The sequence below is a fragment of the Triturus cristatus genome, chromosome 10 (genome assembly GCF_964204655.1).
Source record: "Triturus cristatus chromosome 10, aTriCri1.1, whole genome shotgun sequence".
NCBI classification, from domain to species: Eukaryota; Metazoa; Chordata; class Amphibia; order Caudata; family Salamandridae; genus Triturus; species Triturus cristatus.
Window position 1 is genome coordinate 1,047,772,879 of NC_140593.1, and position 26,254 is coordinate 1,047,799,132.

Here is a 26,254-nt window from a genome sequence, read left to right on the forward strand (position 1 = left end):
ATAGGTCACAGGGTCTGCCTAACCACGTATTTCTGACTCAGGGTTGAGGGAGAGGTCACATCGGGTAAATTCAACAACAGAGATGCGAGTTCGTTTTTATACATAAATATATCATGGTATACACCGACATCATATTGTCCAATATTAACATCCCTGTAATCTTTTGGTTTTAAGTGAATTTCAAAGATTTTTTAAATTCTATTTTCTAACTATAACGTCCCTGTAACCTTTGTTTTTGTCAGTGAATTAATTACCAATATATAATATTTCATTACCATATCATAAACCAACCGTTGCCATGTGTGGCCTTTGGCGGTGCATAGCAGGGGGTGGTGGCCAGGCCCTGCAACCAATGCCTTGCATGCAGCCAACCCAATGCTGTGCGTGGCCTTTGGCCGTGCCCTATCGGGGGACCAACCATGTGCAGTAGGGTCTTGGCCACAAAGCCTGACATAAGGCCAGGCCATGTGGCCAACCCCCGAAAGGCAGACAACCCGTGGGCCCTTGAATGTGTAAGTGGGTGTGTGGGTCTGTTAGTGGGAGTGTCACAAGCTTTATGAGTGTGTAGGTGGGTGTGTGAGTGTCTGGGTGGGTATGTGAGTGCTTGTGTAGGTCTGTGAGTGGATGTATGAGTGGTTCTCTGGGTCTGTACATGGATGTGTGAGGGGCGTATGGGTGTGTAAACGGATATGTGAGTGGTTTCTGGGTCTCTGACTGGGTGTGTGAGTGGTTCTCTGAGTGAATGTATCAGTGACTGTATGGGTGTGTGTGTGGCTGAATGGGGGTCTATATTGATGTGTGAATGTTTTTCTGGGTCCTTGACTGGGTGTGTGAGTGCCTGTGTGGGTGCGTGAATGTGTCTCTGAGTGGATGTATCAGTGACTGTATGGGTGTGTGAGTGGCTCTCTGGATGTGTGTCTGTATTGGTGTGTGAGTGATATTCTGGTTCTCTGAGTGGATTAGTGTGTGAGTGGTTGTATGGGTGTGTGACTGGGTGTGGGTGTAAGTGGGAATGAGTGTGGTGGGTGGGTTTGTCAATGGGTGTGTAAGTGGCTGTATGGGTGTGTCAGTAGTTTTGCTGTATAGGTGCATGAGTGGGTGTGTGGGTCCGTGAGTGGTTAAGTGGCTGTAATGGTGTGTGAGTGCCTGTGTGAAACTGTGAATGGGTGCGTGAGCGGTCTCTGGGCCTCTTGAGTAGATGTGTGAGTGACTGGGTGTGAGTGGGTGTGTGAGTGAGTGTATGTGTTTGTTTTAAATTGGGATCTGGAATCTTGGATGTGCCACAGATTCACATTGGGGGCTGCACTGTTGTGCATCCGCAGATACTTGAGCGCAAAAAAAAAAAAATGTTTTTGGACAATTTCTTACCCATAAGGGATCCCTCACAGATCCCTCCATCAGTACCATGGGGTCATGATACCTCTATCCTGAACCCTTATATTCTATTTAGACTTTATCCTCCCTCTGCACACCTCCCCGGGGACTGTATCCCGCTTCACAAAATGACAGCTGCAACTTTTCTCTTAGGTGGCGGCTAGCCAATCATGGTATTGCTGTTGGCGGGTGGATTCGCTGACCCACCGCAGTGGATCTGCGTTTGTAGATATACATAAATCTTCTTTCTTTACTAACTCCAAACTACTGAACAGATTTACGCCAAATTACAAAAAGCGCTCTTTTTGGACCAAGGTCTAGCTTTGTGACAAATTTGATGTAATTCCTTCCAGCGGTTCAGACTGTAGTTGTGTCTAAAATCCCTATAAAAATTGCCTGAGGACAACGTGTTTTAGGACCACCCACCACCCTTTTTCTCGACCCCCTGCTTGATGAATTACCCCAAATTAATTTAGACACCAGCTCAACTGACTGGCATACTAGTTTTGAAAATGTTGTCAAGATTCATCAAATGGCGCATATTTGTATGCGTGTATATTTGTGTAATTCATTTTAATTATGAAACATTATTTCCCGTGGGGTGTTGTTAAGATCCTGCCTCCATTATTTTCTATGGGACTCATTTGCAGTATGATGAGTGAGTAGTCTTGCGTGTTGGTTTACTTACACCAAGGCTGGGTTGAAGTACTACTGTTTTATCAACTTTAGAAGTGTAGTTTGTGAATAGCAAAGGACTTAGTTGTATGTAACTGGGTGTTTGTAGTAGCCTTACCCCCTCTAATCCTCTATTTACATTCTTCTAAACCTCTCCAATTTTGTAGCACATATTTCCTAACTTCTACGTCCACGGGCCCCTCTCACATTTTCTACTAAGTAGTAAACTGACATGAGTGGAGATCTCTCCATAGGAAAGATAGGCGAGGAGGAGGTGGAGGTCTCCACATGTAGTTCTGTTTGCATTTTGTAGTAGGTAAGTAGTACTGTAGTAATATATATATATATAAATATAGATAAATATATACACTGGCAATACCTATATCCCACTGAAGACTGAGGCAATTCAGGGATAGACAATGCCAAAGTTTCACTCTTGTCTGCTGGACAAGGGGATTGGGTGTTGTGTACCTAGTGAAAATAAAATACACACAAAACAAAGTTGGTAGTTGTAGGCAACAATGACAACATTTGGAGGCTGGAATTCTAGTCAGATTCCTTGTGTGGTTTCTGATTCTGAGAACACAAATATCAGTTTTGATTCCAATTGTACATTGATGCAGTAGTTTAGTGGCTTTCGTCAGTTGAAAGCCCTTGAGATGATTCTTCCCTTTTAGCCACATAAGGCAGCACTGACAGTCGCAGAAACTATTTCTTCACACACAGTGGCCTATACAGAAAGACATTTTGAACTACGTGAAGTAGTATTGCTGCAGTACTCTTTTACATACTCTTACATCCATTTGTGAATTGGCAGCAATCCATCTACAGTAGGAAATTAACAAAAATGTTCAGGAAATATTCAAATACAATTAGCACGAGTAGAAAGGTGTGTGCCCTCTTTGCACTTTTACTTCCAGTGAGTTGCATGTTTCTGGGCTGATTTATAAAGGCATGTAAGAGTACGTAAATGAGTAGTACTTACTCTACTCATAAATGCTTTGTTATACCCCTTATACTACAAACACCATTTGTTAAAGTATGCCACCCTCACACCCTTAATGTGTTTACTGAGGTTTCGGAAAACAGCTTCTTCCCTATGTTGAAAATCAGTAAATGGAGCCATATCTCTTAGCCATTGCTGCTCTGAGTAGGCCTCCGCCGCTCAGCACGTACATTTAAAAGTATTGTGCATTTCTTTCAAGAGTCAGCCCATCCTCATTGCTGAGTTTAACGATTATGTTCACACCTATATTTACAGATTATTGCAATGCATTGTTTGTCGCTTCCTACATTCTTTAGGATATGGCGGGACGAATGAACATTGTTGATATTCGAACCCTCATTATGCAACTCCCGGCAACCAGTACTACACTGAGAACCACATGGGCTTTCAGAAACAAAAATGTGGCTCTTTGCCAAACACTATTGTAGGAGCATGATTTGGAAGGTCTCTTCAACTCCTTGATGGTAAAACAATGATGAGGATGTGCCTCAGAAATACCATAACCATACAGTGTATGGTTTCAGTAGTTGTCCCACCCTATAATAACCATGCACATAATACTGTTATGCTACACCCCCTTCTATTTCAGTAGTTGTCCCCTCATATATTTAAAGTACACCCAACAGTCTTGCTGCGTCCCTTTCAGCAGCCGCCCACTTACAGATTAAACATCTGCTCGCAGTACTCTCATGCACCCCTTCTTTTTTAGAAATTGCCTGCTCTCATATTAATAGAGCACATCTTTGTTGTTCCTCGTCTGTCTGAGGGGTCGCACTTTCACATTCTAAGGCAGCCATTCACTGATCCTCTGCACACTTCTTTACAAGAAAATGGTGGCCTGGGTTCCATCAGCGTACTCTGATGCACTCTTTTTGGAGTAGTGTCTGCCTCAAACTTTAGCATGTCACGCGACACTGTTCATTTGGGCTTCTGTTTGAGTACTTGTCGTGCTCACAATAGACATAACACTGCCTTGACAAAGCCATTCATTTGCCTAGTTGCACTCGCCACTTCAAATAGTACATATGGCACGAGTTTGTTATGCAGTATATTTGAGACGATTGGTTGAACAATTATTTTATTTGGTTACCGAAGGGAATTTATCTTCTTTGACTAGTTTGTTATCTCCATTCTCTCTGCAGTGCAGTGACCCTCCCTAGCATTCTTACAGAGCTACTGCTTTAGTTGCACCTTTGAGAGTTTTTGACTCTTATGTGTGTAAAGAATGAGATACTGTAGGTTACACCCATTTCTAATAGATACCCCCTTACTTTCAAACAGTGCCTGACACTGCTTCGTGTCACTCCATATTGTAATTGACATACTGCTTAAACAGGCACTTAGTATTGTTCAGCCACTCCCTTTTGGGTGATTGCTGTTACATTTTAAGTTGGTGCTTTGCACTATTTGGCTGCAAGACTTCTGTGCGTTGAGTCTCTCCATCAAACTGGAACTGATTGACACTGCTTTGCTGCACTCTACTGTTCAAGTAGTCAGCTGTTCAACTAATGCAGGACAGTGATTTCTTGCCCTATTTGAGTGATTACTTGAAGACATCTCAAAAGCGCACCCCAGGACATTAGTTCACTGTTTAAGTAGTAGTAGTCTCCTCCAATTGTAACAGTGCATGACCCTGTTTAGTGGCAGCCCCTATCGTGCATACTCTTCTACGCCCATGTTGTTCACGGTTACGCTTCTCACCAAGCGTGAACTATTATAGTCATAACACATAATCATAACATGTGTATTTGTAAAGTGCACATTCACCCCATAGGTCTCTTGGCACTGAATAACAGATGTGTATTGTTACCCAACTCAATGGTACTCATTTTATCGACCTCAGATGGATGATAGGCTGAGTGGACCCGCCGGGATTTGAACCTGTGACAATGAGGTCGAACACAGGCCCCTGCAGTGGACCCATTAGTCCACTGAGCCACCAGACTATTGCCTCCTCCATTCTAGCAAGGAACATAGGTTGCTGCCCCACGTGTTAAAATGCATGAACCCCTACTCTTCTATCCCTTATGTTATTATTGTAGGTATTGCTGCTCGGTCACACCTTGGGACGAAGCAACATTAAGGAAACACTTGGCAGTTGCCAAGTGTGCTGCCAGCATAGCTGGTAGACAAATAAAAATGCCCAGCTTGCAAAACGGGGGTGGGGGGGAAGCAAAGCCAATAATACTACCTAAGGGGGCAACTCCCATCAACTAGTCCTGCATTCCATTTGAAACATACTTACCTCACAGTTGACAAGGGCACGCTGCATTGCGCTGGTACACTCTTCCTCAGATGTTGAATCGACACACCCCAAAACTCCATTAGTGTACATAGCAATGCATTGTTCATCCATTCCAGATCCGTATTTGTTTTATCTTCAGATTACAATAGTGCGAATGGATTTGCTTTGTTGCTCTCGTTTTACAGTAGTTGCCCATTCAAATATTAAGAGGGCAGAGAAGGCTACTTTGTCCTTAAATTGTAACAGTGCATGTGATACTGTTCGGTTCACACGCCCATTTCGTGTCAGACTCATTGTTCCTCGGGTGCATGCTTCCGGTATTCCTGCTTCACCCAGAGCGTATGCCCCTACCCAATTTTAGCATTTATCTTACTGTCCCTTGCTATGTACCTGGGGTTTCAAACCAGGTGCGAGTACTACGGTGAATGAATGATACGGGCCGCCCCTCATAACGCTGTGACAAGGAAGCCACGCACGGCAGTGCCGGCTGAAAGCATGAGGCATGCAGGGGTGGGGGCTGAGCTGCACCCACAGGAGGCCCGAGCAGAACCAGGAAAAAAACACACAGAAAAGCGCCGGCTGCTGCCTGCAGGGCTCTGAGCAAGAACGGCTCGGCCAATCAGCGCGCCGCTTCCCAGAGTTTACCTTTTATGGCAGGAGCGGCCGCTGCGCGCGCCGCTATAAATGGTACCGGCTCGCGCCACTGGCCTTGCAGTCGCTCTGAGCTTCCTCACCACTCTCGTGCCTAAGGACCTGTCTCTCATCTCCCCGGAACCGCCCACCTAAAGGTAGGAAAAGTGGTCCCCGGTGAACAGACAATGTTGGGGGAGTACCCGTGCGCAGCGTAGTTTTGGCGGGGTGTGCGCTAGAAAGCTAGCCCATTCATTAAAGTGTGTTCAGAGGATCGCACGTGCTTTTTGTTTGAATGAGGGTGTAAGAAAGGGTCTCAAGTGGGGTTGGTATGGGGATGTAATGAAGTTTATACTGACATTTTATTGAGGTGTGGGTCCAGGGTTAGTGTGGGGGAGAGGGCATAGTGTTGTGAGGGGCTTTGTGCTGGGCGAGCTAGTCGCTTCAGTGTTCCAACTTTTTATTTACCTTGGTATGAGGGTTTTAATATGGTACGTGGGAGGGATTGGAGGTTGTCTACAAGCCCTGGGGCGGGTACTGATCATGTGCGGGCAGTAATTGGTTTGTAATCGCCGTAATAGTGTGATTAAATGTGTATCCAGCTTTATTCCAGATGACTCAAAAGTGTGGGGCTGGTAGGGTGTGTACGGTGATTTGTCCTATGCTCCCAATGGAACTGTTGAACATGTCGTGTTTTGGGGGGGCTGGGGCGCCATACTGCCTAAAGGAGATACTTGGTGGTGCCCCCGGTACCACATGGGTTAGCGAGAAGCTTCGGCGGTTCACTGCTACACTTGCTTCGCGCCGGTTTCCTGTGGTGTCCGGTGCCGGGCTACTGTCTAGGGAGGTTTGGCATAGAACGTGCGTGCGCCTCGAGGGCGGGGCTTCTGGGCCCGCGAGCGCCGGTAGGGCGCGGCCCTCCGTCTGCGCTTCCGTTTCTAACGGTCAGTGGACTGGCTCGGCCTGTACCACTAGGGTGGGATAAGATGGGTGGGGCGTGCAGCTCTACCGTTCATTGTCTGAGGGGCTCCCTGGAATGTACCATGCCGCGACTGGGCGTGTCCCAAACCTGAAGTGCCTTTGTTCTATGCAGGCGTTGTACCGGTTTCACATTCCTCTTCCCCCCCCCCCAATTTATGTCCGGGTCTCACTGATTGCAGTGTTTCGAAAGTGAAGAACTCTAGGCTCTTAATTAAAATTGGCTATGTTTATGGGAGCGTGTGCAGTGCTTCCTTTAGGATGTAGGACACAATATGCGCGACTAGACTGGTGGTCTGGCAGGCTTGATTTGTTGTCTAATCCGGACTGAGGTGCACGATGGTAATCTGATTTAAATACAGTACGGTGTTAACTGCAAATCAGCATGTTGCGCTGGTATGCAGGGGGCGTTGGCAGTCTGGTAACTGTGGTTGTGGACCTCTCTGGATGACGTGGTGAGTGGGCATATTGTTCTTCTGGTCATTTGTGCAACACATTGGCTCTATAGATTGCTTATTAATGTTAGTTCAACTTTATGGACCCGGGAACTTAAGTGGGCCTGTCCGGGGTCCAGGTTAACCGGTTTATTTCTAATCTGGTTATATGAGCCGTATGTGGGTAGACGAGAGCACGCTCCTAATGAATAGTGGCTCTCGTCGCTAAACTAGTACCACATACAAGTGGGCGTGGCATCGCCCACACAGAGCTTGAGCTCTGAACTTTGGTGGCTTGGCTTTCGTGCTTGGTAAGATATCCCCTGTTGACCTGAACTTAAGTCTAGCTATGAACGCTCCCGCATGTTTTTTCGAGGAGTGTAAAATGATTACATCGTAAAATCCTGGAACTATAATTTGAGGATTAATTGGGACGTGATGCCTAGTTTGGCTGGCTGTAGTCGCTGTCAATTTCCTCGCAAACCTTCACCATCTTTAAAACGGAACATTTCCCCCAACTCGTGCCCGGTTATAGTGAGGCTTCAAGGGGTCCTAGCTACTTGCCCACACTTAAGGGTTCTGAAACAATGGACTTGCAAGTCCTGTGAAAGGACTACTGACTGATGCGCCCCCTTGAGGGTACTTTTGGGACTGATAGAGGGAAGCAAGGAATGTATTCTCTGGGCGTGGGCGACAAGAAGAATGTGCAGCTAACCTGTGATCGTTTGTTTCTAAAACGTACCTTTTTATCTACAGATCAAAATGGATGATGATATTGCCGCACTCGTTGTTGACAATGGATCCGGTATGTGCAAGGCCGGCTTCGCTGGAGATGATGCTCCACGTGCTGTCTTTCCATCCATCGTGGGGCGCCCAAGACATCAGGTACACTTATTTCTTATTCCCCAACTTTCGTCTGTCACGACAGCTATTCCTCGAGAAAGTATCTGTTCATGCATATAGCCCCCACGTCGATATTTAATTAGTTAATGGTTTGACCAGCTGTACTTAAAACGACAAATTGCTAGCTGACTTTATTCAAATACTAAATTGGATCCTTGATGTACCAGTGTATGGATCCCCGACACTGCTGATGCATGTACTTAATGCGGTTTCTTTGTTTCATTATTTGCCATGCAGGGTGTGATGGTTGGCATGGGCCAGAAAGACAGCTACGTTGGTGATGAAGCTCAGAGCAAGCGTGGTATCCTGACCCTGAAGTACCCCATTGAACACGGTATTGTCACCAACTGGGATGATATGGAAAAGATCTGGCATCACACCTTCTACAACGAGCTCCGTGTTGCCCCAGAGGAACATCCTGTACTTCTAACTGAAGCTCCACTCAACCCCAAGGCCAACAGAGAAAAGATGACACAGGTGCTTTTTCTAACTTGATCTGAATATTTTACACTCTTAACTACTATGGCTATTTGCCAACATGTCTTTCTTTCCATTTACTCGAATTTGCTGTTCACAGGTTTCCTTTCCATGACCTGAGTCTTCTCTCCCAGGAAGTCTGACAGGTTGTCTTTCCTGAACTGTCTTGTGGATTTATTACCTGCTTGTGTAACCAACCTTTCTCTAATTACTAACAATACTGTACCTTGCAGTATGGAATGTGTAGTTTTTGTAGTTTGGTTGGGGTGCCGTTTGCCTCCCTACCCAGAGTTGGCTTTGCCTGGCTGGAGTTTTGGGAGCACTGTTTAGGAGCTCACGTTACCAGAGTGCAGATTGATCACGTGTTTTGCATCTCCACCTGCATGACTTCAAAAGTGCTTACACCTTCAGGAGCCTGCAAAAACAGTTGTTTAATGAATGGTATTTCATTTCTACAGATCATGTTTGAGACCTTCAACACTCCAGCCATGTATGTGGCTATCCAGGCTGTGCTGTCGCTGTATGCCTCTGGTCGTACCACTGGTATTGTAATGGATTCTGGTGATGGTGTCACCCACACTGTGCCAATCTATGAAGGTTATGCCCTGCCTCATGCCATTCTGCGCCTTGACTTGGCTGGTCGTGACCTGACAGACTACCTCATGAAGATCCTGACAGAGAGAGGCTACAGCTTCACAACTACAGCCGAAAGAGAAATTGTGCGTGACATCAAGGAGAAGCTCTGCTATGTTGCCCTGGACTTTGAGCAGGAAATGGCCACTGCTGCGTCTTCATCCTCCCTTGAAAAGAGCTATGAATTGCCTGACGGTCAGGTGATTACCATTGGCAATGAGAGGTTCAGGTGCCCAGAGGCTCTCTTCCAGCCGTCCTTCCTTGGTAAGTCATGGTGTAGATTGCTTCTCTTGACTTGAATGAATTCCACCTGGACCTTGTTTACTGTAGTTTTGAGTGAAACTGAGCCATTGAAACCGGTTTTACTTTTCCAAACAGGTATGGAATCATGTGGTATTCATGAAACCACATACAACTCCATCATGAAGTGTGATGTTGATATCCGAAAAGACTTGTACGCCAACACAGTGTTGTCTGGTGGTACCACAATGTACCCCGGTATTGCAGACAGAATGCAGAAGGAAATCACAGCTCTAGCACCAAGCACAATGAAAATTAAGGTGAGCTCTTATTTGCTTCCTGTTTTAGAGCTTGGGATTGTTTCCCTTTAGGAATGGTCAGAAATGGATGTGTGGGCAGTCACAAATCGGGCTGAATGCCACGAGGACTAGTATCGATGGCTCTTAGAATCGATAGCTCTTAGAAAGGCCCTGTTCTGATAATAAACAACTGGTGTTGACACCTAAAATCCCAACTGTTCTTTAAATGCACTCTTCTCTCCCTGCACAGTTTTCTTAGTTTTAAGAACTAATGTTTTTTTTTCCTCCATCCTTAGATCATTGCCCCACCTGAGCGCAAGTACTCTGTCTGGATTGGTGGCTCCATCCTGGCCTCCCTGTCAACCTTCCAGCAGATGTGGATCAGCAAGCAGGAGTACGATGAATCTGGGCCTTCAATTGTCCACCGTAAATGCTTCTAAATGACTGTAGCTCAATGCAACTTGACGAACGTAACTTCGCAAAAAAGAACCAAGACGAGGCATGGCTTTTTTACTTTGTTTTTGGCGCTTGACTCAGGATTGAAAACTGGAACAGAGGAGGATGGCAGTATTGTGGAGCAAACATTCCCATGTTCTACAATGCATGGAGGACTTGATTGTACTTTGTCATTCCAAATTGTTCAAATGCATTGTTACAGGACATTACTTGCCTCTGTGAAGGCTGCCCAGTTCCATGGGACTTGTACGGAAATCATATATTGGTGATAGTATTGCTTGTATGTGAAGTTATGTTACCCAACAAGTCTTTTGTATCTTTCGCCTTAAAACACTTGGTCCGTATCTTCAATTTTGTTCCTCTAGTCCTTTATGGACAATCCCCAATTAGCTGTTTGAAGGTTTACAAACTTTCTTCTGACATCAGTAAGATGTGGTGCCATTATGTGGGGAGGGGGGCTTACCTGTACACTTAATTGGAAGACATTCAAATAAAGTGCACATGTTAAAGGAGTGACATCTGCTTTGTGGTGCCTAGACATTGCAATTTGAAATGGTTTCCCAAGTTCATTGCGACTCCTATTTGTCAACTATTCAATCACAGTAGCTTAAATTCAACTTTTCGGTTAGTTTTCTTAGGAAAATGTAGTTGCAGTGTTATGGCTGAGTGGAACTAGCAAGACTGCCTTCTCCAAGCGGTATGATTTCAGCATCTGGAATTGACACCTGTCTTGGAGTAATTCTGCAAGAATGTAGCATTTCCTAATTTCAGTTGGATATACTATATCTGCAATGGTCACATGGACAGGCTACATAAAAGTGTTTCAATTGTAGGTTCTGCAAATGGGACGAAGCTGACCCCAGTGATTACCAGCACGTTAAGACTGTTCTGATGTGGCCCCCAGCAACTGGCTGTTGGGAGGGGCAGGTGGGGGTAAAGAATGGACCTAGTCAAATGTGTGCTAATAAACTGCAATAGTAATATTGGATCGGCAGTTTACTCACTATGATCTTGTGGGGCAGAAGGGGTCAGCTTGGGGTTTAGCATGATTTGTCTAATGTGACAAACTAGGCTTTGGTTGCAGATACTTGATGTGAGCAGTCTCCTATGGAGTATGGGGAAAGGATACAGGTAAGAACTCAATTTAGGCAGGGTTTCACTTGTACCTGTTAACACCGTCCTGCATTTACCATATACAACCTGATGCCCTTGTGCAAACCTATTGAAGGACTACCCTGGGATGTGACTTGGTGGCAAAAATACATGTCCGGCCCCACACAGCATAGCTACCAGATCACCCTATCCACATTTGTTCAATTCTCTACTGGCTCAGCTCTGACTTCATGGGTCTTGGAACTATAAATTCTTTTTACTGCAGGCACCTATTTAGTATGCCATATGCACAGCGGTCAGACCCCAGAGATTGACCGAGAAGTTACTTTTATAAGGGGACTCTTAGAGCTTAAAGGTATAGGCTCCGCTTATCTTTCTACAAAGGTTAATTTAGAATATGGCTACGTACTATGATCTTTTGGTTTGCTTAAAATTCTGTCTTAGTACTGTTGGTACGGTATTACCCTATGGATGCTACAGGAAACGTGCCAATATTGCAGGGAGTATGCCTTACCTATGCATGAAACATTTGATAAACCTTTGTCATGCTGTTGATTAGGGTTAAAGTTTTTACTGCTCCCAGTGGTTTTTGCCGGTTTCCAGCAGTGTTGTTCAAGACCGCTTCATCGAGCTAGGCTGTTTATTGAACATGATGAAACCCAGGGTCTTCTGTCAGCAGTTGAAGATGCGGGTGCTTGTGCACCAGAATCCTGCTTTACCAAGACCCACTACCCTTGCCTACAATGCTGTTAAACTTTTGTATGGCAACATTACTTTGCTCCAGGATTTCCCTTAGTGAAATTATCTGGGCTTGCTGATTAAAACTAGACTTACTTCAGGCCAAGTGGCTCAGACATGTTAAGTCTGCTGCCTCCCAAGATTCTACTAGTTCTGGCCTTTTAGGTCGAGCTTACCAGACGAAGATGTCTGAGTCCTATTGTGGGCTTAGCAAGAACTTGGAGGGCCTTGCAGCTCGCCCATTGCTTACCACTGCTTGGCTTTGGCATCGATTATTTGCTTATTATTCAATGGCTTCCCTTGTATATCGGGAATGTTCCCTCCCTGCAGTGTATCCTCTCAGCAGACCTGTTTATGGCTGACTCATTTCCTTCCACTGCTCCATACAGTAAAATATTTTCTGTAAGCACTCCATGAAAGTGCATGTGTTCCGGCAGTCTACCCTGTGTGCTGCTGTCCCCTTGGGAGCACCCCTGCCTGTGCGCTGTTCTCCACCCTCAGCTTGTCCCCATGCTTAGTTATAACTTGGTTAACAGGCCTAAAATATTGTCTGCTCTTTCCTTGCAGTCTGGACTAGATACTCCATTACAAGCATAGTGTTAACTATGGTGTACTTGCCGTGAGGTCCTACATTTATGCCAGAGACGAGTTAGTGAATGACTCCTGAGCACGCCCTAATCAAAGTGGTTAAAAGTTCCTGGGGCACCCTACCCATTGTGGACATTTTCCAGCTAGTGAACATCTTTGGCCACACTAAACTTGGGACCTGAGGGATGTGTGTGGGAAGAGTACTATGGTAATCCAAGTGTTCTAACACTAATCAGGTTTAGGGCAGCCACTATATGCACAAACATCCCAAGGACACAAGTCTGGTAGGATAGAACTGGATTAATCGGTAACGAGACAGTATATGCAGCCATCCTGTAATTTCAAGTGTGCCCACTTTTACACTCTAGCAGGATTTGCCACTAATGCCAAAAAACCTGCATATTTGAGGTTCAGAGGCATCAAAACTGCCCATTCAGGTCAGCCCATTTGCTCCGGGGTGGAATTTCACTTTTTTACTGCTATTCAAATGCTAATCAATAGTTGGGAGAAGGTTGAGAGCCATTGCAAATTGGCCTCCATGAACTTTAGGCATGGAAAATGTAACTTTCTAAAAGTTACATTCCCTAAAGTACGCTATAAAAATTTGAATATGTACTCTGGTTTTCTCTGTGGGCCAGCATTACATTTGTGTACTACATTTATATATCCTACACACAATCTTAACCTCAAATGGGTGCCTTAATAATAGGGGAGGTTTTGACCTGTCAATACTTTTTACACTGCTAGAGCTAGGCTAAACTGGTGCACACTAATGTTCACTGTAGTGGATTGCACAATAGGTGTTGCCATCCACTATTGACATTTTACATAAAGGCTCTGGGTACATGTATCATACTAGGGAATTGTATAGGATTAATATTCCAATTGGGAGTATACCAATTTTATCATATTGCAATGAGTAACGCCGGCACTTTCCCTCTGGTTACAATACATATAGGGCAAAGTTACAAAGCCAGAAAAAGTATAGGGTCGAGCAACTGGCATTAAATTTGGGGTGACCATGCAGAAAGGCTGATTTCCCACGCAGGGACCCTCAGCCAAGAGCTTGAGTAGATGTCAATCCATTGGTGGGCTTCCCTGCTCATGTGACAGTGTTGACAATTTGAAGTCTCTACAGTGGCACTTGTCTGGTCTACACCCCTATGTCAACATGTGTTTCAACCACTAATCTGGCTGATTGGGAATCCCTCACTTCACCTGCAGACCCTACTTGGGAGGCAATGCAACCTAGCTTGCTCACAGATGTATCCAGTAAGTGGACTGTACACCCATGGCAAACAAAGTTATGTAGCCTAATCTGCCCTAGAGGTCAAGCCCCCAAGTTCTGCCCAAATTGCTAACAACCAACAGGGGCTACTGTCAGTGTCTGGTAACAAGCTCCTGGCCATCCACATCCAGTTGGAGCTTCCAATCTGGGATTTTTGGCCAAGGCTCACTGGAAGTCAGATTCTTCAGAGCGTCGTCCAGGGATATCTAGTTTGCAATGGCAAGGTTCCCTAACTTATACTGCAAGGAAGGGAGGGATTAGCTCTGACCCCACCTATGGGAGGGTCAGGGGAGTGGGTGGCTACACCCACTACCCTTTGTCCAGTTTCACGCAGGGGCAGGTAGCCCATGAGCCGGTCTCAACTGGTGTATGCACAGAGGAGCCTACTGCTCCCCCAGTGCATGACTTCAAAGCACTCGGAGTGCACCCCCCCCAGCCCCAATACACTAAACCCTGTCGGAGGTGGTTACACCTCCTTGTGACAGGATGCCTATTGTTGGGCCTCCTCCACTGCGAGTTTCGGTCAGCAGCAGGAGGGCAGCCCAGTGTCTGTCTGGTGGCATCCATTTTGGATTCTACCATGTTTCCACAGTGGGTACATGTCTATCCCTCTAGAAGGGTGGGATCATACTCCCACACCAGTTACTGGTGTGGGGGTACGATTCCAAAGCATTTGACACCAAACATGTTTTGATGCTGCCATCCCAGAGTTAAAATTTACCGCGAGGTTCGAATGCACTTCAGAGTATATGGTTTGACCGCATTCACAAACAGCCCCAGAGAATGGACTATGAGAGCTGCAGAGGGGCCCTGCTCAGGCAGAGGCACCCCCTCACATGGAAACCAAGCACCCTGCCCTCAGGATTGATAGGGCCTGCCTTAGGGGTGACTGATAGGTTTATATGTGTGTGCAGGTAGAGATATAGGGAACCTATAGTGAGGAGTGCTAATACTACCTCGCCCAGGCTGCAGTAGCAGGCCTGTGGTGTCTGATTTAATCTGCTTCCCAGGGGTGGCATAATACATGCTTCAGCCCCTGGTAGGCCTCTGAAGTACCTATGCCCTTGGTACCATATACTAGGGGATCATAAGGTACCACTGTATCCAATCACTAGTGCATCTAATATGCACTCCATGTTGTTTGGAGAGAACAGAGGTTGGGGCCCTGATTAGCAGGGTCCCAGCCAGAAACCAGTGTTCACATCAGAAAAAAAGTGGGGGCAACATAAGAGGGAGATCCTACTCTCCTACATAGACCTAGAAATGAACCCAACTTGTCTTTATGACAAGGAACTGGAGCCAACCTTATTGAGGCAAGTAAGTATTTTTTGGTTTCACACCTTCAAATGAACTCGTGTGACCCAAATATTCCACCTCAGTGACCAAAAATGCACATTTCTCTCTGCCCAGTGTTAATCCAGACTCTTGACAGTCTTGCAAGAGCCTCCTTTAGAGCCAAGTTGTGAGTGCTTACACTATCACCAAAAACCAAGATACCATCCTGGAAGTAGATAATATTCTTCAAACCCTTGAAGACTTCAGTCACCATCCTTTGAAAAACACTTGCAGCTGAGGAAAGCCCAAATGGCATCCTCGTAAACTGAAAAGTGCCCTCCATCGTAATGAATACCGTCAAGTGTTTAGAAGAATCATGCAATCAAATTTGGTGATATGCATACTGCAGATCTAATTCGGAAAAATACTTTCCACCTTGCAACAGTAAGACCAACTCATTTATATTAGGTAACGGAAATGTATCGGAAGCTATGTTCTGATTAAGGCTTCTTAAGTCAACACAAAAGCACAACTTCCCAATAGCCTTCTCAGTGATGACTACTGGAGATATCCAGCTAATGTTTCTACTGGTTCTATAACACCATTAACCAACATTTCGTCCAACATTTCCTTACTCATCTTGTAGGTTTTGCTGGTGTTAGCCGCTCAGAGCCACAGTGCAAGTGCTCCCTGTATAAAGTGTATACATTAATTGGATTCCATGATTGGCTTATTTGGTTTACTGTCAGGCCCCCATAAAGTGCACCAGGAGTGCTCAGGGCTTGTAAATCCAAATGCTTCTAGTGGGCCTGCAGCACTGGTTGTGCCACCCACAGAAGCAGCCTTGTAAAATGTCTAGGTCTGCCATTGCAGAACCTGCGTGCAGGCTGGTACTGTCATGCTGACTGGGCAAGGGCACCCCCAAAACCTTCCCTGAACTTCATATTAGTCACCCCTATGGTAGGCCCCAGGGCAGGGTGCATTGTAAGTGTAAGGTAGGACAAGCCCTGATGTGTGTGGCATGTCCTAATAGTGAATTACAGCCATTTTCGTTTTTCACTATTGTAAGGCTACCTGTTCTCATAGGCCAGAATGGGCTGCTGGAATTATTACACTCTAAAATCCTAGCAGACTCAGGGAACATGGTAGAAACTCGAGTTTGATATGCCTGAACTCAGAATAATAAAATTAATCTTTTAGCAACGTTTATTTTAATGTTCTGTGTTTGCAAATACCACTTTTAGAAAGTTGGTATTTGCTTGCCTAACCATTTCAGCCCGCCTCTGCTCTGATGTGTATCTGCTGTCTGGTTTGTGTGAGTGACAGGGCTGGGGAATTCCAGGAGACAGTCCGGGCAGCCAGGTGGTGAATAGAAAGATTACACCAGGATGGGTGGGAGGAGTGCTCCTTAACTCTGAATAGGGCTGTGCTCTGCCACCACAATGCTGGCTCCGCTTCCTGTGGAGCATCTGATGTCTCTGCCCTGCACACTGAAAAGACAATCCAGAGTCACCACAACAAAGTGCTCAAGAACTGGGCTGAACAAGGCAAAGGTCCCCTGGCCTCAAAGAACAAAAGAAATGCAGTATAAAGATAGGAGCCCTGCTCCTAAGAAATCAGACCCTGCTTGAACCACGAAGAACCTCTGCCCGACTAGAGGGACCTGGGAAAGCTGAAGGAGGAGTACTGTCCCTGACCTGGGGGACTGGCCTGCAGTGGGTGCCTTGCTGAGAAAGGAGAAGAAAAGACTGAAAGAGACTTTGTAGAACTTGTGCTTTAACCTAATCTCCAAGGGCTTGTGGGTGAGCTTGCCCCCTGAACGGACTCCCAGGAATATTGGACTCCTCCTGCCTCAAGAGCCGCTGGACATTGCCTCAAAACTTGCCCTGCCGCTGGAGCTGCGATCGAAGTGCGACTCGAAACCCTGTTTGCTCTGCAGCCGTGTCCGTGGCTGCCCGCACCGTGTGGCTCCGCTCTGTACAAGTCATAACCCACACTGTCCACTGCTGGGCCCCCTACACCCTGCTGCACCCTCCCCCCGTGAGCCGCACTGCTCATCTCGCCGCCCCTGCCGCTGGCAGTTAAGGATCGGAGCGCCCCGCAAGGAGAATCTGCCCCGTACGCCAAAGCGTACCGGCTCCCCTGGCGCCGCACTCCAGAACCCGAACCCACAGCCGCGCACCGAAGGGTACGGCTCATACGCTTGAAGCGTACCGGCCGCCCCGTACTGCGCTGCTGGGTTCGGATTGGCACCCCGCTCCAAGGCACGACGCGCATCCCTTGCTCCACAAGTGAAGCCGCTTCAACCTGGACCGTCCGCTCCGCCCAGATGCCCCGAACCGAGGTATCTACCGGAGCCGGGCCGCACCGGAGGAGAGCCAACGCACGCTCCTGGAACACCTTCACCTGCGGCATCATCCGCGTCGACCCCTACGAACTTCAAAGGTACTGTGAGAGTCGCCCCCGACTGTGTGCGCATCGGACCCGCGAGTCCGAAACGTTTAGCTAACTCTTTTGGATACGATCTTCCCCAAAACGAACTGCACAGTCAGCGCGAACCGCACGGGACATAAAGATACGCATTTTGTTTGTAACAAGAAACGCTCCTTCCTAAGATAGTATTGTGGCCTCCTTTTAAAAAAACGTTATTTGGGTCTTGTGCTAAGCCTTTTTTTTTTATTTTTAATAAAGAAGACTTTTTTTATACAAACCCTGTGTGGTGGTGTGGTGTTGTCACTGAGTTGCTGTGTGTATTTACAAATGCTTAACCCATAACTCTCTGAGATTAGCCTTGTCTGCTCGCGCCACGCAACCTAGAGGGTGAGCAGGGGTTATTTTAAAGAGTAAGTTCCTTGCCCTGACGAGAGGAGAGGGTCCCTGCTTGTCACACGTATTTACCTGTGCAAGCCAGAGACCCCCGATTCTAACACATCTCTAACCATTGTTGGAACTCTCCTAACCTTATGCTGAACTGGTATGGCCCCTGGTCTAACTTCTATCTTATGTACATACCCCTTCAAGAGCCCTAACTCTTCCCTGAACACCTCCTTGGCACCCTCCAAAATATCTTCCACAGTCAATTTGTCTACAACCACTACCTGTTCCGCAGCATGCGGAGCAATCCTAATACGGAGATCATACTGATGATACCAACCAAAAATAGTTGTCCCTGGCTCAGCTATGTAGCTTTTACCTTCAACTAATCTGTTTTGTAAACGAATGTCCATATAGGACATGATGGTATCTATGAATATAAGTTTTTTAAAGCAAAACATTCAGCAGTTAGGTAATCAGCCATGATCTGGTTAGCTATTGCAAAATGTGCAAGTTGCATAATACTTCAAATATTTTTATATTAATATACTTCCAATAATTGAAGATTTAATTCAAAATGAATGTAATAGTGCTGTAACATTTTTCATTTTTGTTGTACATTCAATATAAATATATCGAATGAATTAACATTTAGCAAAAATGTTTTTTATGTTTAGTTTCTTTTTTTTAACCTCTTTTTATTGAAAAGCTCAAAAGACAGTACAATAGCATATGTGAATGCAAGCACTTCAGGGATACATTTACAATGATTACGAAGACAGATATCAAGGTGGGACGGAAAACAACATACGGACAAGGGGGAAGCCACACCACCAAAGCACCATGTTTTAATCAGCTGAGGCCTCTTCAGCTTCTACAGGGCCCAACATCTCTCCCCTGTAGGATCGCCAGGCAGCCCACACCGTCTCCCATTTTTTAAGACACCCTCTGCTTTTGTAGACTGTTTCCTCTGCCCTCTGGCACGAATCTTAATATTTATTTTCAAGTTAACTCATTTTTAAAAACATTTCCCTATCCTTTACTATAGAGAGACGTCACAGTCAGGACGGATATCTCTGCATGGTAAAGCACAGGGAAATATAATAACTAGTTTATTTAACTCGAAAATAAATATAAAACGACCCGTGATCCAGACCGATCAGCCTCAAATTGCACCTAGGTCCTGTTCTACTGCAGCTATTGACTATCATTGTCATTTTGTGCTTTTCGGTGGTATTTTTACTTAAAATTTTAGAAGTTCTCCAGTCCCCCATATTGGATTGTTTCATTTTGGTGTAATTTTTTTAATTAACTTTTACTCTACGTTTCTAATAATTCGATTTGTGTTTTTTATTGTTTTGAATTTTGACTTTAGTACTGTTTTAGTATTACATAAATACTTTATAAATTGCCATAAAGTTAATTCTGTCTGCTCTGTGCCACAGCTATCAGGGGGTTGAGCTCAAGTTACTTTATTTACATTGAGGAATCACCCTGACAGGGGTTATGATGATTATTCCTTGAGGTGGATAGTCACCATCCCCATTTAATAATCAGATTTCTTATAATATCAGTAAGTAGCATATAAGATTACTCCCTATGTTTCCCCTCCCTCTGCCTAGTGTGGCTGTTTTAGATGTACTCGTTCCACCAGCACTTCCTCCCACCGTTCTGCAGTGCAGTAAACATGGCATTTCCACAAGTGACATGCACCTGACTGGAGGCCACTTCAATTTTTGCTAGCTTTGCATGATCCCTGGTGTTGTGCAGTTTATAGAACCTTCATGGCACTGGTGAGCTGTCCCATGCATAGCACATCACTGCTGAAGTACCCCCATACCACTAAGAGGTTTACCGTCCTGCGGGACAAAATCCGAGTTCCTCTAGCTCCTACTGGCTGTGATGTTTTTGTTTTTTTACAGAAAAAATTTGTTTTTATTGTTTTTGAGAAGCTAGGGCTTGTTGTGAAGCACTGCCAAACCCAGCACTGTGTTCAAGATTGGGCATAGCATTGATGGCAGAAAGGGTGTTCATCTCCACTTACTCATTAGAACTGATTTAGAAAAATCACATTGATTGACATTAAATAGTTATCAGTCAAAAACTTAAAGTCTAATGTTTATTTTAAAATTCAGATTTTGCTTTGAGTGTAATTGGCAGCATGCGGTCCTCAAAAGTAATGCCCAGTGTAATTTTGAATCCAGATAAGCTCATATGATAAAGTCAAGAAAGGGTCCCACAAAACTCTTCCCTTCGCCAGAATACTGGCAGATTCTGCACAACATTATTGTAATGGGAGGGGCGCCATGATCCTGTGATCCACATTCATTTATATTAAACCAAGCTAAATAGTTGGTGTTCAGTGATGTAGGTCCAGAAAACGGAAGAATTCCTAACATAAATATATGGATGCCGATATCTCTCATTGCAGAGGTATGTTTGGATTTATTTGAATTTAGAGCTGGCATTTATTTGAATTTAGAATGTTTAAAGTGGCCTTGCACATTTATTATAATGTTAACTGTATGATTCTAATGAATGAATGAAAGACACTTGGATAGCATGCTTTTTCGATAATAGGGTATCCTGTCACCTGGACCGATTAGCAAATGGAGAAGCAGATCTAAGAGAAGAGAGGAAACAGTCAAGTTTTCAACTCTTTCTAAAAGACTGGATGACTGGTATGACAAGAAAAGAGCCGCATGTAGAGAGTTCCAGTGCTTAGCAGCTAAGAACAACAAGCATTTGCAATGCAATAGGTCTCGCATTTACGCGAGTATAACAGTCAGTGAGAGAGTCAGTCAGTCAGTCAGTGAGAGAGTCAGTTAGTTAGTCAATGGGAGAGAGTGAGAGAATCAGTCAGTCAATCAGAGAGTCAGTCAGTGAGAGAGAGAGTGAGTGAGAGAGTCAGTCAGTGAGAGAGAGAGTCAGTCAGTGAGAGTCATTCAGTGAGAGAGAGTGAGAGAGTCAGTGAGAGAGACAGTGAGAGAGTGAGTCAGTCAGTGAGAGAGAGTCTGAGAGAGAGTCAGTCAGTCTGTCAATGAGAGAGAGATTGAGTCAGTCAGTGAGAGAGAGAATGAGAGAGTCAGTCAGTGAGAGAGAGAGGGAGTGAGAGAGTCAGTCTTTCATTCAGTCAGTCAGTGAGAGAGCCAGTCAGTCAGTGAGGGAGTCCGTCAGTCAGTCAGTCAGTTAGAGAGAGAGTGAGAGTCAGTCAGCCAGTGAGAGAGATTGAAAGAGTCAGTCAATGAGTGAGAGAGTCAGTCAGTCTGTGAGAGTCAGTCAGTGAGAGAGAGTGAGAGAGTCAGTCAGTGAGAGAGACAGTCAGTGAGAGAGACAGTCAGTGAGAGAGAGTCAGAGAGTCCGCCAGTGAGAGAGTAAGATAGTCAGTCAGTGAGAGAGTCAGATAGTCAGTCAGTGAGAGAGTCAGACAGTGAGAGAGAGAGTCAGTCAGTGAGAGAGTAAGTCAGTGAGAGAGAGTCCATCAGTTAGTCAGTCACTGAGAGAGTCGGTCAGTCAGTCAGTGAGAAAGTCAGTCAGTCAGTCAGTGAGAAAGTCAGTCAGTCAGTCAGTGAGAAAGTCAGTCAGTCAGTCAGTGAGAGTGAGAGAGTCAGCCAGTCAGCGAGAGAATGAGTGAGTCAGTCAGTCAGTGAGAGAGAGATTGAAAGAGTCAGTTAGTCAATGAGTGAGAGAGTTAGTCAGTCAGTGAGAGAGCCAGTCAGTCAGTGAGAGAGTCTGTCAGTCAGTGAGAGAGTCAGTCAGGGAGAGTCAGTCAGTGAGAGAGAGAGTCAGTCAGAGAGTCAGTGAGAGTGAGAGAGCTAGTCAGTCAATGAGAGAGAGATTGAGAGTCAGTCAGTCAGCGAGAGAGAGAATGAGAGGGTCAGTCAGTCAGTGAGAGAGTCAGTCATTTAGTCAGTCAGTGAGAGAGAGTCAGTCAGTCAGTCAGTGAGAGAGTCAGTCAGTGAGTCAGTCAGAGAGAGAGTGAGAGTCAGTCAGTCAGCCAGTGAGAGAGATTGAGAGAGTCAGTCAGTCAATGAGTGAGAGTGTTAGTCAGTCAGTGAGAGCCAGTCAGTCAGTGACAGAGTCAGTCAGTCAGTAAGAGAGTCAGTCAGTGAGAGAGAGAGAGTCAATCAGTCAGAGAGTCAGTGAGAGAGAGACTGAGTCAGTCAGTCAGTGTGAGAGAGAATGAGAGCGTCAGTCAGTCAGTGAGAGAGAGAGTGAGAGAGTCAGTCATTTAGTCAGTCAGTCAGTGAGAGAGAGAGTGAGAGTCAGTCTGTAAATCAGTGAGAGAGTCAGTCAGTGAGAGAGTCAGTCAGTCAGTCAGTGAGAGTCAGTCAGTCAGAGATAGAGAGTAAGAGTCAGTCAGTCAATCAGTCAGCGAGTCAGTCAGTCAGTGAGAGTCAGTCAGTGAGTCATTTAGTCAGTGAGAGAGAGTGAGAGAGGCAGTCAGTGAGAGAGAGTTAGTCAGTGAGAAAGAGAGAGTCAGAGTAAGTCAGTGAGAGAGAGAGTCAGTCAGTGAGAGAGAGAGAGACTCAGACACTCAGTCAGTGAGAGTCAGTCAGTGAGACAGAAAGTGAGGGTCAGTCAGTCAGTGAGAGAGTCAGTCAGTCAGAGAGTCAGTCAGTCAGAGAGTCAGTCAATCATTCAGTGAATGATAATCAGTCAGTGAGAGAGAGATTGAGAGACAGTCAGTCAGTCAGTGAGAGAGAGAGAGAGAGTCAGTCAGTCAGTAAGATGGAGAGCGAGCGTGAGTCAGTCAGTGAGAGTGAAAGTCAGTCAGTCAGTCAGTGAGTCAATCAGAGAGTCAGTCAGTGAGAGAGTCAGTCAGTCAGTGAGAGAGTCAGTTACTCAGTCAGTGAGAGTCAGTCAGTCAGTGAGAGAGAGAGTGAGAGTCAGTCAGTCAGTGAAAGAGTGAGAGAGTCAGTCAGTAATTTAGTCCATTTTTCATTTTCAAAATCTTTATTCGGCATCTAAAAAACACCATAAAAGCACATAACAATAAAAAGATAAAAAATTTCATTAAAATCCATGCTGATATACATCAAATACAGTACTAATTTTTGATTCAACAAACCCCTCTTGTTTTCCTTATTGTTAAGGCCATCTTCAAGAAATTCACCACACAAAACAGAGTCCGAGAGTCATTTACCATTTGTAGATGTAGCAAGGCGACCCTGGCCTGCTTGAATTTAGCCTGTTTTAAAATACCAACTAAAAATCGACGTCTCGCCACTGAATAAAATGGGCATAACAGTACAAAATGAAGGGTGTCCTGAGGAGATCATAGATCGCAGCCACAGGGACCCTTCTGCTCAACCGAAACAGTAAAACCATGAGGCACAGATAGCAAATGATGTAAAAGATTGAGCCTAAAACGGGTGATTATAAACCTATCCTGAGCATTACACATAAGAGTCAAATACGGCTCCATCCCCACCACCGTTTTCAACATATTGTAAGCTATAACAGAGTTCTTACCCCCTTCTTTTGTTTCTCTCTGCAATTGGACATAGTTAAAATATCTTTTCATCACAAATTTCCTGTCCAAACAAGTAATTACCATGGGGGTACTAAAAAGGTTTTTACATCCAATAGACTCAAGAGAGGACTTTACATGTCTCAGCCAAGGAATGGACAACCCTTTATCCCTACTGATGCTGTCCATAATTATTTGCCTTTTTAGTTCAGCCTCTGGGTTCGCCCAAATCCTAATCCAGGCCATAATCGGCTTCAAATGAACCACATCCTCTATATAAGCCAATCCTGGTTCCTCATGAGTAACATAAGACGAGGTACTTTGGGGAATGTTAAGAAGGGATCGCAGGTATTTATTCTCCTCTATCTGAAGCTGATGGGCTTCTCTACAGCCCCAAAGTTCAGCTCCATATAACACCTTTGCGCAGCAAATTGAGGTGTACAATCTTGCTGTCTGCTCCGGGGACCACCATCCCAGCCTACGTCCATAATTCATAATGGAGCCTGTGGCCGAGACTAGCTTTGTGCATCGTTCCTCCAGCAAAATTTTAAAATTTAATCGCCGATCAAATAAAATGCCTAAATATGAAAAATGTTGTACTTTCCCTATCCTATTATCACCCATTTTATAACTGAATTTCTTAATGGGTTTGCGTCCGACCTCCATAACATAGGATTTAGAGAGATTGGCCGACAGATCCAGTGTGTCCATGAAATTAACAAAACCGTCTATCAGACGCTGCAAGCCCCTGGGTGTGCGCGCTAGAAGTACCGCGTCATCTGCGTAAAGCAGAACCAGAATTGGCCTACATCCTACCCTGGGGGAGTCCACCTTAAGATCAAGTAATGCTTGCTCCAGTCCATTGATATATAGGGAGAACAAAAAGGGGGCCAAAATGCACCCTTGTCTAACCCCACTAGTGCAAGAGAACGATGCTGATAAGTTCCCCTCATGGTTATATCGGACTCTAGCAGATGTATTACAGTGTAGGTCCCTAAGTATATTTATAAGTCCCCCATCCACCCCCAACCTACTTAAAAGGGCCCATAATTTCTCCCTGTTTACATGGTCGAATGCGGCCGTTAGGTCCATAAAGCCTAAATAAACCATCCCCTCACTTGCTAATGTATATTTAGCCACTAGTAAATATAAATTTATACACTGGTCGGATGTAGATTTCCCTGGTCTAAAACCATATTGAACATCAGTAATGACCCGATTTTCCTCCGACCAATCCATCAATCGTGCTAAAATCACACGTCCCCTAACTTTCGCTGTAACGTCGATCAAAGAGATCGGGCGATAACATTGAGGAGTGTCCCTATACCCTTTTTTTAATATAGGGACAATTATCGCTGTGGACCACGAACTGGGACAACCAAACGTTACCGCAGCATTGATCCCTCTTGTCAGTATGGGCGCCCACAACTCAATACTACTTAGAAAGAGATCCGGGGGAATGCCATCCGGTCCTGGCGCTTTATTAGGGGATAGACCCTGTATTCCCCCAATGATCTCCTCCAACGTAAACATAATTGCAGGTACCTCCCCTGCCTCCACCTTAGAGGGAATTGTACTTTCCGCTACATAATTATAAAGGCCTTTGAAATGAGCTACCCAATCTTCCGGCAAGATATTGGTGCCGAGTACGGGAACACTGGCATCCTGGAAACATGAATTATTAATTGTTTTCCAGAAAGCGGATGTGTCCCTCCTTAAGGCAGCCTCCCTTAGGTCTTCCCAGGCCTGTGTTTGAATGGCTCTTTTCCTGCATTTAACGGCCTGATTGTATATCAGCCTTAACTCTTTTACTTTCAACTTGTCCCTTAGTAAGATTTTTAAACAACTTTTTAAGTTTTTGAGGGCTGAGGTGCAGGATTTGTCAAACCATCTTGGATTTTCCATAACTGGACCATGGTGGGTGGAGCACAACAACTTGTCCACTAAATGGCCATTTAGTCAATCAGTCAGTGAGAGAGAATGAGGGAGTCAGTCAGTCAGTGAGAGAGTCAGTCAGAGAGAGAGTATGAGAGTCAGTCAGAGAGAGTGAGAGAGTCAGTCAGTCAGTGAGAGAGATTGAGAGAGTGAGTCAGTCAGTGAGAGAGTCAGTCAGTGAGTCAGTCAGTGATAAGAGAGTCCGTCAGTCAGTGAGACAGAATGAGAATCAGTCAGTGAGAGCGAGTTAGTGAGAAAGAGTAAGTCAGTCAGTGAGAGAGAGTCAGAGAGTCAATGAGAGAGAGAGAGTCAGACAGTCAGTCAGTCAGTGAGAGAGTCAGTCAGTGAGCGAGTGAGTGAGAGAGTGAGAGAGTCAGTGAGTCAGTGAGAGAGTCAGTGAATCAGTCAGTGAGTCAGAGTGAGAGAGTCAATCAGTGAGAGAGAGAGTCAGTGAGAGAGTATAAATTAGCAAACAATGGGATGTATGAATAATCCGAGATCGATAAACCACAGTGAAATTAGCAAACAATGGAAAGTATGAATAATCCGAGGTCGATAAACCACAGTGAAATTAGCAAACAATGGGACATATGAATAATCAGAGATCGACAAACCACAGTGAAATTAGCAAACAATGAGATTGATGAATAATCTGAGATCGTTAAACCACAGTGAAATTA

At 45.1% G+C, this 26,254-nt stretch overlaps 1 protein-coding gene and 1 long non-coding RNA gene across 8 annotated transcripts in view; one reads left to right on the top strand and one right to left on the bottom strand.

Annotated features, from left to right (window-relative positions):
* The window catches only part of LOC146796526 (uncharacterized), a 28,214-nt gene extending 22,376 nt beyond the window's left edge, over positions 1-5,838 (bottom strand). For all 4 annotated transcript variants that reach the window (XR_014969626.1, XR_014969630.1, XR_014969631.1 and 1 more), the window contains exon 1: positions 5,301-5,838. This is a non-coding gene — a long non-coding RNA (uncharacterized LOC146796526). The remainder of the gene's footprint in view (positions 1-5,300) is intronic.
* Positions 5,839-6,011: 173 nt separating this feature from the next.
* On the top strand, positions 6,012-10,862 carry LOC146796527 (actin, cytoplasmic 1). 4 transcript variants are annotated; one of them, XM_085629149.1, is made up of 6 exons: positions 6,012-6,233; positions 8,099-8,227; positions 8,483-8,722; positions 9,181-9,619; positions 9,734-9,915; positions 10,191-10,862. In XM_085629149.1, exons 2-6 carry the CDS (start codon positions 8,105-8,107, stop codon positions 10,332-10,334), a joined length of 1,128 nt encoding a protein of 375 aa, XP_085485275.1. In that variant the 5' UTR covers positions 6,012-6,233; positions 8,099-8,104; the 3' UTR covers positions 10,335-10,862. The 4 variants fall into 4 exon arrangements, with proteins under 4 accessions (XP_085485275.1, XP_085485276.1, XP_085485273.1 ...); XM_085629150.1 differs by having other exon boundaries at positions 6,012-6,190; XM_085629147.1 differs by having other exon boundaries at positions 6,012-6,088.
* Positions 10,863-26,254: the final 15,392 nt, after the last annotated feature.

Bases quoted from the DNA above. Each gene is read 5' to 3' on its own strand.
- LOC146796527 (XM_085629149.1), top strand. From the start codon at position 8,105: ATGGATGATGATATTGCCGCACTCGTTGTTGACAATGGATCCGGTATG. The intron at 8,723-9,180 runs GTGCTTTTTCTA...TCATTTCTACAG, and splicing joins ACAGAGAAAAGATGACACAG to ATCATGTTTGAGACCTTCAA. The intron at 9,916-10,190 runs GTGAGCTCTTAT...CTCCATCCTTAG, and splicing joins CAAGCACAATGAAAATTAAG to ATCATTGCCCCACCTGAGCG.